Below are 12,533 nucleotides of genomic sequence, written 5' to 3'. Positions count from 1 at the left end.
TACAGGGCTGAGTTGCTGGAGCATCCCACCAATTCCAGAGCCAATGGGAGTGTCCAGGGACGTTGGGAAGAGACCCGACGAACTTACTTTTTACCCTTTTCGCAGGAGACACGCTTAGCATTTTTTGCTCCGTCACTCATCGTAGCTCAACGAAATTGCATAATTTATGGATGTTACATTTTCCAACCTGTAGATTTAATGAACTAATCCAAATCCACGAGCTTTTGGTTTGAAAATATAATGTATTTAGAAAGTATGAGGATAGGAATGCTAGAGACATTTTGCTGGAAAATGGTAGTGACCATGTTAAATTCGTAGTTGAATCCGTTGTGAGACTGAAGAAAATTAGCATGATTTGCAGGTCTCAAGGAGTTTATTCCCACCTTCTAAAAAGATTTATAAACTTGTTCAAATTCACAAATTTTCGAATTAAAATTTAGAAATCAAATAACTATCTTAATAACATGAATATACAGAGTAAAATTTTTTAGTGAAAGATTATGCAATAAGATTTTAAACTTTGCTAATGACGGGGTAGCAATGAGAACTTTATTACATTTTGGTAGAAAGCAATTCCACTTGTTGCGGGGATTAACTCAGGAATATAACTGGAAAGTTGAGCAAGATTTTCGTATTTTAGATCAAAGAAAAAGAAGTAGTGTTTTCAAGAGTTGTGTGGTCACACTTTTTTCTCTCCAGATGTAGGGGAAAGAAAGAGCAAAATAAGGAGTTCAAAAAAAAGCGAGTAAAGGAGAAAGTAAAAAGGGGAATAGGGAAAATAATGGGACAGACAGGATAAAAGATAGAGGTAAGATAAATAATAGGAACGATTATAAAGAAAAAGAAAATATAAGCAGGGTAAAAATTAGGAGAGATAATGTGAAAAGGAGAACATGTAAAAAAAGAACATGAGTGGGAAAAGGTAAGGCAGAGATTGAGAAAGATCAAGAATAAAAGCTTTTTAGTTGGAAAGAGACTAAGGGTAGTAGAAAGATAGAATGACAGCAAGTGGGAGAGAGAGAGAGCAAAATAAAGGAGAGGGGAAAAACGAAAAATAAACAAATTAGGATATAAAACAAAAAGAGAAAAAAATGTAGTAATATTTTACAATCCATTATTAATAATAAATAAAGGTACGATGTTAATTAGAAATAATAAACAAAAGCTGTTAGCAACATTAGATCCGTACTAAATAAAAGTTTTGACAACGCCAGGACATTTTAATATCGTTCACTTTCTTTTTCACGTCTCGGGTTAATTCATTCAATACTTGAACGAAAATAATCATCACCTAGTAAAATGGAAGCACATAATACTTCAGATCAACTGAGTGATGTGGAATTACTGCAGCAGATTTCGGCATTACATTGGCTTTACCAGCAAGATTCGTCTTTCTATAAGGCTGTCACTTTGGGTAGAGTCGTTCACAATATTTGGAAGAGGGTGTCCGATGAACCAAAAATCGAAGCGCTAAGGAACCAAACCATTATGTCTATTGCTGCCTACGTTAAAGATCATCCGAGGGCCAGAGAGAGTGAACTTATCAGTGAAATAGAAAAACGAATCGAGGAGTTCAAAACCGCAGTGGAAAATATGTAGAACGAGGTAAAGAGATTTATAATTATAATAATGGAAAGTGCCTAATAATGACGGTTATCTAAATTACAACAAACATCTGTTAGTCATAACATATTATATAATATATATATAATTTTTTAAAATTACGTTTTCGTTGTCACAAACTGCACAGTGAATGTTTATACCACATAAATAATTGTTTCCTAGTTTAATAATGTAGCGAAACGATTCGGAAGTGACACAAATACAGGAGCATACTTAAAAAGTCACCTATATTTTGATAATCCGCCGTGACCACCCACTCAAAAAATTGTTTTATATGCACGCACACATATGTATATTGACTGAATGGTCACGCCTTGAACCCTCTTTTTGCTATTTTCTATTACAGCAGATTATAATCAAACAGGTACATTTCGGTTTCTCGTTTTATATCTGTATCATATCTTATGTTCTAAAGTAGGAAATAATTCCCAACAAATATATTTACCAAGAATGTAATAGAAGCAAGCATGTACGGAGTCACTCGACTTGCTACAAACAGCGTTCAGCTTGTTTTCTAATTATATAAAGAAAAAAAAGAAGGAAGGATGCATTGGACAATGTAATATACTGAAATACAGGATGGTCATGGCAAGGATGCCATTGATTATATGCTTGCTCCTTTAGCAAACAATACAAAACCATATGTGTGTGTGTGTGTACATACATATGGATATATGTATGCACTCATGTAAGATGAAAATGAGCTGAGAGAACTAACTCAGAGTAGCTCGTGGGGTGATGTATAATAATAATGCCATACAAAATAAAATTTTGATTTATTGAAATTATCTTTGCTACAAGAGAAGGTAAACAAATACCCAGCAGCAATTGCAAATAACTTCAAAGGGGAAATAATGATCATTATCATTATTAATGTCCACTTTTCTGACTAGTTTTTACCTATGGTATGTGTATCGTCATCATCATCGTTTAACATCCATCTTCTATGTATGCAAGGGTGGGATGGTTGGCAGGAGCCAGTCAGGTAGAGGACTATCCCAGGCTACTGTGTCTGTTTTGGCAGGGTTTTTATGGCTGGATGGCCTTCTTAACACCAACCACTCTGCAGAGTGGACTTAGGACTTTTTACATGGTACTAGCACAGGCGAGGTTAGCTTCGGTATGATTTTTACAGCTGGATGCCCTTCCAAATGCCAACCACTTTACAGTGTGGACTGGATGCTTTTTACATGGCACCAGCACTGGTAGGGTCACCAAGTAACTCACAAGACAAAGAATTTTGAGAGGGGCAGGGGCATTTGAGGAGGGAACTATTTCTAGAAGTGCTGTGTGTCCCACCCACACTTAGGAAACCTTCTCACCCACCCTACCACAACAAACCAAGCAACATCTCTACATCTCTTCTCTTCCTTGCATTTCCACTTCAGGCACTATGCTTACCTCCCACTCCCCGATCCTGTTATCCTGGCCCTGTCCTACTGTATCATTGCTCTCTGCTAGCCCCTAACCTGTGTGTTCCGCCCATACACCCTGTCTCACTGTACCATTGATATCTGCTAAATCCAAACTTGTATGTTCCACACACACTTAGCAAGAAAACTTTTCACACACCCTACCCCAACAAACCAATCTACATCTTTTCCTCCTTCGTACACTATGCCTACCTCTCACTTCCCAATCCTGTCCTCATGGCCCTGTTCCTTTATCATTGCTATCTGGTAGCCCACTGCCCCGACTCTATTTATACCCAAGTTTTTGCCCTTTTGTCCCTTCCCTGCCTCTGCACTTTCTAATTGCACTTCCTCGCAATATCTTGCCACTTATGATGTTCAAACCTCAAGGGTATGCCCTGGCACTTGACACCATCTATATCTCTCTCTTCTGTTACTCAACCATCCCATTTATATTCTGATCCCTGTCCCTTTTGAGTATACCTGGCACTTTGCTGTTGGGTAATCATATATTTCCTATTTCCTTTGCGGCAGTGCACTTGTTTCTATCTTCCTTCCCGATTTCTCTCTCTCTCTCTGGGTAACCTTGTACCTCTTCTACAGCAAGGCATCTGTTTTTGTCTCTCTGTCTCACTGTAACCTTTCATCATCTGACACAAGATCACCTCTTCCAATACGCCCTCCCCTCTCAAAAGAAATTTTTTTTGTCTTGCAAGTACTTGGTGACCCTGTCAGTGCAGGTGCCACTTAAAAGCACCCAGTCCACACTGTAAAGTGTTTGGCATTTGGAAGGGCATCTAGCTGTAAAAACTATGCCAAAACTGGCCTCACCTGTGTTGTGCCACATAAAAAGCACTAAGTCCTCTCTACTGGGTGGTTGGTGTTAGGAAGCTGTCAAACCGTCCCACCCATGCCAGCATGGAAGGCGGACGTTAAGTGATGATGATATACTCACATACTCAATGGACTTATGCATAATTTCTGTCTACCAAATTCACTTACTAGACATTTATCAGCCTAGGGCTATTGTAAAAAACACTAACAGGTGTCACACAGTGGGACTGAACCCAAAACCACATAGTTGCAAAGTGATCTTTACCACATAGCCATGTCATATGTATTATAACAGTGATGATGATGATGGTTTTGTTATTTGCTACAAAAGTACAGTAAGGATTTTTACCATTTTACATACACTGACTGCAATATATGATATGAATATAATACAATAACAATGCTTCTTTATCTGCTTCAGGAATACCAAAGTAAAAGAATGCTCCATAACATTGTCAAATGGACTGCAAAAGGAAGAGAAGTATTTAGGTGTATTATATAAATCTGAGATTCAATGAAGTTGTTGAAAATATATATTATCATAGACAGACCGCAAGAGAGAAGGAATAACACTTGATGCCTTTGTTATGATCATTATTACAATGGTCTCTTCAAAATCCTGCCAGGTCCAATCTTTACTTTTCATATTTCTTGGGTTAATATAATCAACTATACACTCTCTCCCAACATTTATGCTTTTTATACATGTACTAAATATTGTTCTTAAAGTAGAGCACTGGACAAATATATACATCACAATGTTTATTTATACTCTAAATTCAAATCCTGCTTGGTCAACCCTGCTTTTTCACAGTTTAAATTTTTTTATTTATTTATTTATTTATTCGGAGGTGGGGTGGGTGTTGCTAATGAAATAATAAGAAGTCTTAAATTGGCATTGATATAACTTGTGGCCTTGAATCTATGCTGAAAATAATTTTATAAAACTTTTCTAATATATTTTATATACAGGAGTTTTGTGTTGGTGTAGAGCATCAAGTTACATACATAACTATTTAAATTGTAATCCTGCAAACTGTAACTGATGATAATATTTATATTGCTTCTTTTTGTTTACTCATGTATAAAAGTAATGTAAATCTTATTTATTGTTAATTCCTTCTATCTATCAATTTATCTATCTATCTATCTATAAGTGTGTCGATAGCCAGCTGGAGGAGATGTCCTCCTGGGGCTAAAAGCAACAGTAACATCCACCCCTCGGGGTCAGCCACATTTAAGTGGCAAATATACTTCACTTTATCGTGCAGTTACTGTTAATACCTCGTTCAGAGATTTAACATATATATATATATATATATATATATATATATATATATATATATATATATATATATATATATATTTACAGACATGGCAGTGTGGTCAAGATGGGAATGGCTGTGAACTGGCAAAATCATTAGCATTTCATCTATCTTTATGTTCTGAGGTCGACTTTGCCTTTCATCCTTTCGGGATCAATAAAATAATTACCAGTTATGTACTGGGGTTGATATAATCGACTAGCCCCCTCCCCCAAAATTTCATGCCTTGTGCCTTTAGTAGAAAGGATTATTATTAGGGAGAGGGAGTAGCAGAACTTAAATACTGACTATAGTGCCTTGCTGTATTTCTTTTGGCTCTTTATGTTCCTAGTTCAGATCCTGCCACGATCCGCTTTGCTTTTCATCCTTTTGGACTCAATAAAATAAATTACCAGTGAAATCTTTGAGTCAATTTTAATCACTGGCACTCATACTTACTGGCCCTGTACCTAAGCTGGAAATAACAGTTATTATTATTTGCTTGAAATTACTTAGCCTATTTAAATGTCTCTTACCTTTTGTAGTCACTCTTAATATCTGACCAGCAATTTATAGAAATACTTGCACAAACATAGCGCTTGTAAATTGTGATTGAATTTCATTATAAAAACAATTATTGACCATCATCTGGATATATACTTAACTGCTCTGTTTGTTTAAAAGTTACAATATTTTTATTACAAATATCAGAAAGGTAGAAGATGGTAGAATCGGTAATATGTCTGGCAAAATGTCTTAAGGCATTTAGTCATGTCCTCTATTTTCTGTGTTCCATTCATGCCAGCTTTCATCCTTCTAAGGTCAATGAAATAAGAACCAGTTGAATACTGGGATCAAATTTATCGACTATGTCCTTTCCTCAAAAACCAAGATCTTATGCCTATGTTATAAATTGTTATTATTACTAACAGAGCTTATCAAGATGGTTACATGACAGAAATGGTTAAAATGCTCACACACACATATGTTTCATGCTTGAAATAGTAACCACACTCTACTGCCTAAAAAAAAATAGAAGGACCCATTGAAAAGTGTTGTCCTTGATAGACAGAAAAGTACAAATTGGTCATGGCTAAAGCAAACACCTTTCAGTTTAGGCCTGCTTAGTCAAGGCTGAACTGGGCTACACAACATAAAACATGTTTTATGAAGAAATGGTTAATAGGATATGCAGTCAATGATGCTGAAGAAAGAGGTACAAAGGTAACCTCAGGTGAGCAAGCCTGTGTAACTTGAAACAGCAGGACACAGGATATTTTATGGTGTAATCTTGACAAGAAAAGCATTACACCATTTGAAGTAAACAAAGAAATCATCCGGGATTCAAAAGCAGAGAGGATGCAGGATGAAAAGTGTAATATCTGTGTTTTGCAACAGTGCCTATTCATGCACTTCGGCCCTGGAATTACAAAAATGATAACATATCCTTAATTTTACACCACAATATTCACATTTTCTGAAAGTCCACCTTGATGATAAATGTGTTTGTATGTGTGAAGACCACCTTGGGGGAAAATGTGAGTGTGTTTGTATATATATATATATATATATATATATATATATATATATATATATATATATAAGATGCAGCAAAATAAAAGCTCCCAAATCCACATTTCTTAGTAGATGTGAATCTGGGATTTTTTTGTTGCACCCTGTGTGTGTGTGTGTGTAATATATATATATATATATATATATATATATATATTCATTCATTCATTCATTCAGAGTTGAGGTTTCAATCTGTTGCTATCTATTCTGAGGCATATTTTGTTTCTGTTCCTAGAAATTGGAAAACTCAAAGTAACAACAGTTTTGAATGATGAACTAAAACTTCATGCATTTAGCAATTTTGTAAATCCAAACACATCACATGTGTTTATTATTTTCCTCATTTCAGTCATTTTACCATGAATATGCATAAGCACTACTCTCAAAGGTATAGTCAGTTATGTCAGTTCCCTAAAACTTGGTTTTGTTGACTTCAGAAAGATGAGAAGCAAAGCTGCCTTGTGTATGATTTGAGCTTCTGAATGTAACTAAATATCATGAATCATTAAGTCCAACATTTTACTGATTCTATCATTTGATATAGCTAACACTAAAACAATCAACTAAAAGTCTGTAACATTTTAGTGATCCTTTGTCAATTACATAGGGCTTAATACAGCACACTATTTTCATAATCCCCCCCCCCTCTCTCACTCTGCTGTTCATGGAGCAAGGTTGGTTACAACCATCTTGACTGCACTGAACTATAGCTAACTTGCTCAAGGTATACTACATCAAAATTTAAGTCTTCAGGGATGCTCTTACATGTTTCTTTTTCCTTTATTGCCCAGAAGGGGCTAAACATAGAGGGGACAAACAAGGACAGACAAAGGGATTAAGTCGATTACATCGACCCCAGTGCGTAACTGGTACTTATTTAATCGACCCCCAAAAGGATGAAAGGCAAAGTCGACCTCGGTGGAATTTGAACTCAGAACGTAACGGCAGATGAAATACCGTTAAGTATTTCGCCCGGCGTGCTAACATTTCTGCCAGCTCGCCGCCTTACATGTTGCTACACGAACTTGTGTGTGTGTGTGTAAACAAACATGCACGTATGGAGCAGCTTTGCACAATCCTATAACAAATGCAATTATGTTTTTGTAAGAGAAAATATAACCTATATATATATGTGTGTGTGTGTTTATGTATGTATTTGTATATGTGAAAACATACACACATTGAACACTGAAATTAGTGTAATTAGTATTTCGATTATAAAATACCAATTATGTTTTCTCTGTTTAATATGGCTTGAATTCTACACACTAACCAACCTGTCTGCAGACATGATGGTTTTGGTCTAACTGTACTGGGTATAGGAGTGGAATGTGCATCATTCTACCAAGCCCAAACCTTTAGTTACATGTGTCCTCTAGTGCAACACACACATACACACACGCTTGTTAATTCAATATGTGTATAAACCTTGTCTGCTTAACAATGCTTGTCTACAGGTATCAGTAACAAATGCTGTCATATACCAAGATTGATATATTACTGGGGACACACGCATATATATTAACAAAATGGTGGTAGTCAGGATTTGGATAAAAACTATTGACGAAAGCACTAAATAAATAGGTTTTATCCAAATCCTTACTACCTTTTTGTTAATATATAAAATTTGTCCACTGCTTCAAACAACATATATATATATATGTACACACACACACACACATACTTTGTTTTTGTATCTGGTTTGCAAGATTCTTTATGTGAATTTGTGTGTTGAAACAAATTTTGTTGTGTCTGGGGAAAGTCCTAGTGCCTTAATATAACACACTCACCAGTTCAATTTCCACTCATTTATTTATTCCAGAAAGTTTTTTTTTTTGTCGCTGTATTTGCGACGAAAGCTTTCTGAGATAAATAAACGAGTGGAAATTGAACCGGTTAGTGCACTATGACTCTCCCCAGACACAATATATATATATATATATATATATAAATACTCTTTTATATATCTTCTCATATATGTGTGTACACATATGTACGGTACGACGGCTGTGAGGTTAGGTTATCTGGACTACTAACAATATGGTCAAGAATTCAAACTTTATTGTACGACCTCTTATGCTGTACCTATTAGCAAGGGACATAACTCTGCTGCACTATTCCTGACTGACGAAAAAAACGCTGGTTTCCCTCAACATTGTAGTTAAGTGGTTTATGTTTATAAGCGACGTCGAGCTGTAATAATTTTTGCTCTAACTAAAATTTATCCAGTGCTATAATTTAAACACAGACGTAAAACAGTTGTATACATTTATATATATATATATGTATTTTTATTATTTTATTAACATTTATGAAATTCAATTTAAATTTGTACTGTAAAACTATAAAATCTTATTAAATGAAAAACAGATAATTGTTTTAAAGAGTTGTTTTATTTCAATGTTGAATTAATACATAACATAAAATCTAACGTCATCAGAACTTTATAAATTTCTGAGAGAACATTAAATGATTTTTTTATAAATTTTCAAATAGTATATCTTGAATCACACAAATAAAGCTATAAAGAAACAGTGTGTAAGTGTCAGGTTGAAAAACTCTTTTGGAAAGAGAAAAGTTGAAGGCAAACTTTGATCTTCTATCCAAAAGGATTTTTCAAGCCAACCCAATATTTATATACTATTATTTTTAGCTTGTATGTGCTTCAAGATATGTTTCTTTGTGAGAACTGATCACAATATTTCATGCCTGGACCATCCATCCATCCAACCTAACAATCAACCAACCAACAGTCTACCAAATCAAATATTACAATTTGTCTTTGTCTGCCATTGGTTTATCTATGAAGTCCTGTAAACTGAAATCTAACATCACTAATTCCTTCTATCTATTGAGGGAGCTTCTACATGGTCGCTTGACCCATAAGAAATAGCTACCAAATTCCCCTCAAATCAAGCACCACTATCTTATAAAAGAACATAGATAATATTTTCCAGATGAGAAAATGATATGGTTATTGTTGGAATGGCCATTGATCATAGATCAACTAGTCCTCACCCAGGGGATAAACTACACCGACAGATATGGTTGTCTGGATTTTCCTTCTCTTCTTGATAGTTTTTCTATCCATAACTTGTAGTTCATATGACATTGTCCATGCCAGTACTATCCTTCATGTACGGACAGGGGAACTGTCGTTTCTCTGGTTGTTCTATCTGTTAGAAATAACAACCATTTCTCCCTCAAATCACTCTGCTCCCCATTGCCACCACCATTTTTAAAAAAATGAGGAAAGAACACCTTGGATACTATGGTCGTTGATCACAGTGTATAAGAAAAAATAACAGACAGGATGGTCATGGTTTAAATCATCTTCATTTTAACCTCTACTTTTCCCTACTTGCATGGGTCAGACAATTTTTTGAGGCAGATTTTCTGTAACCAGGAACAATTATACTGCAGTGGAACACTTCATTCTTGGAAGATAAACTTTGACTTCTTTAGCTCATTTCTAAATTAAAATCAGGAATCAGAAGTGTAACCCATGCAAGCAATGAAAACTGGACATTAAAACAATGATGATGAGGAGGAAAAGGAGAAGTTAGTTTTTTTTTTCAATCAGTTTGACATTTCAAACCAAACAAAAATGTTTTTTATTTCATTTTTTCCTGAAGTAGAGAGATTAAAAATGAATCTAAAAAATGTAAAAGTACACATGTAATTTTAAAAGAAATTATAATTTGTTAAAAAAAAATATTGAAAGATGTTAATTTCAAGCTTGCTCGTCTGGGAAACAATTTGTGACAGGCATTGAACAGTTATGGTATTTAGTTACCTCCCTTATATGTTTCTGCCTTCAGTTCCTGCTGGAAATTGTCTTTACATTTCAACTCCCTGGGGTTGATAGATTATGCGCTTGTAACCTCTGTAAGTTTAATCTAATCAACCATACTCTCCAAAAAAGTTTGTTTTAAGATGTCTTTATTAGTATTATTAGGTGTTGTAACAATAATGACATAAGTACTGTATAGGTGAATAGTTAAGAAGTTTGCTTTGAAACCATGACGTCATGGTTTCAATTCCATTGCAAGGTATCTGGGGCAAGTGTTATTTATTATGGCTTGCACCAAACCTACTTTGTGAATGAAATTGGTTTGACAGAAACTGTGCAGAAGCTCATTGTATTTGTAATTTAATGTCTAGTCTTGACACACTGAGTCTACCTGAGGATTATATGAAGGGTACATTTGTCTGTAGAATACTCAGCAACTTCTGTCTAGTGTGTATGGAAAAAGAATTTGTGTTGATGGATGAGGTCAAGAGAGTTGAGGACAGATCTTTTTCTCTCAGGACATGTCCTCATCAAGTTTTCTTCGAGTACCAGTTGAGGAGAAAAGCAGTGTGGTGTCTTCTAGTGTGTTTTATGAAAGATGAGCAACAGTGGCAAAATTTGCAAGTATCTACCATCTTTCCCACTCCAACTTTGGTCATCTATTTGAATTCAATATCTCTACCATATGGTTGTAAAATAAAAAAATATAGTGCAACATTCATGACTTCCAGAAACATTTTTTCATGTTATGAATTCTTGAAGCAGAGAACAACTATCCACACCATTCGTTTGCTGTTAGGACACTGCATCCTTCAAAAATATTCATTCTTCCCAAATTAGCTAGCATTACTCCTGATATGCCTATTCACCCATTCCTCTTTATGACACTTTTACTGTTCCCTTTTCTGTCTTGTGTTTTGTGTACTATGCATACATTTTTCACTTTCATTGCTGTCTTTCTTCACTTGACTTGTGTCTGCTTTCTGCCACCTCTTCTAACTTTTTCCTATGAGTTATAGTTCAAATGACACCATAACTCATTATTATTTTCTATGGCTGTAAGTTGGCAGTAGGGACTAGGAGAAGGGATTTATCTTTGGTTATGCAGGGTTGTATGTGAGAAACCCTGAACGTGGTTGCCCCTTATCTATTTTAGGAATTCTTTCTTGCTGTTGTTTTGCTCTATATTACCTGTTTATTGATGGGTCTTTGTTGTTATAGTTAATCTCACACTTATACTCCATGTACTCTCCACCTCACTGGTTTTTGTCTTTGTTTTTCCTCTTTGTGCTTTCTCCAATATCTTAGGCATTTGGAAGGGAGTGAGCTGGCAGAATCATTAGCATGCTGGGCAAAATGCTTTGCAGCATTTCTTCTGTTTTATGTTCTGGAGTTCAAATTTGCCTTTCATCCTTTATAATAAGAACCAGCTGAGTATTGGGATCGATGTAATTGACTTATCCACTCACCTCAGAACTTGCTGGTCTTGCAATGTGCCAAATTTGAAACCAATACCGTAGGTACTTGTGGACAATAAAAGAAACTAATAAGGCAGTGAGCTGGCAAAACGTTAGCATGCCAGGTGAAGTGCTTAGCGGTATTTCATCTGTCTTTACGTTCTGAGTTCAAATTCTGCTGAGGTCGATTTTGCCTTTCATCCTTTTGAGGTCGATTAAATAAGTACCAGTTACGCACTGGGGTCAATGTTATCGATTTAATCCCTTTGTCTGTCCTTGTTTGTCCCCTCTATGTTTAGCCTCCTGTGGGCAATAAAGAAATAAATAAAAGAAACTGATAGATTGACTGAAGTTCTAGAGTGTTGGAATTTAACATTTTGGGTTCACATCTCACCAAGGTTTCATCCTCCTTGGGGAAATAAAATAAAATACCAGTCACATACTGGGGATAAAAGTATCAGCTCATCCCTTCATCTCAAAACTGCTGGTGATGTGCCAGAAACAGAAACCATCCTGCCAATTACCTTTCATCATTTTA

At 35.5% G+C, this 12,533-nt stretch overlaps 1 protein-coding gene across 2 annotated transcripts in view; it reads right to left on the bottom strand.

Annotated features, from left to right (window-relative positions):
- The window catches only part of LOC106880928 (protein pellino), a 111,273-nt gene extending 111,137 nt beyond the window's left edge, over nt 1-136 (bottom strand). For both annotated transcript variants that reach the window (XM_052971535.1, XM_052971536.1), the window contains exon 1: nt 88-136. In XM_052971535.1, coding sequence (XP_052827495.1) covers nt 88-121 — 34 coding nt within the window. In that variant the 5' untranslated portion in view covers nt 122-136. The remainder of the gene's footprint in view (nt 1-87) is intronic.
- Between the last annotated feature and the right edge of the window lie 12,397 nt (nt 137-12,533).

Source organism: Octopus bimaculoides, chromosome 11 (assembly GCF_001194135.2).
Source record: "Octopus bimaculoides isolate UCB-OBI-ISO-001 chromosome 11, ASM119413v2, whole genome shotgun sequence".
Lineage (NCBI taxonomy): Eukaryota > Metazoa > Mollusca > Cephalopoda > Octopoda > Octopodidae > Octopus > Octopus bimaculoides.
Note: the sequence above shows the minus strand (reverse complement) of the source record. Positions and strands in the feature narration are given on the sequence as shown.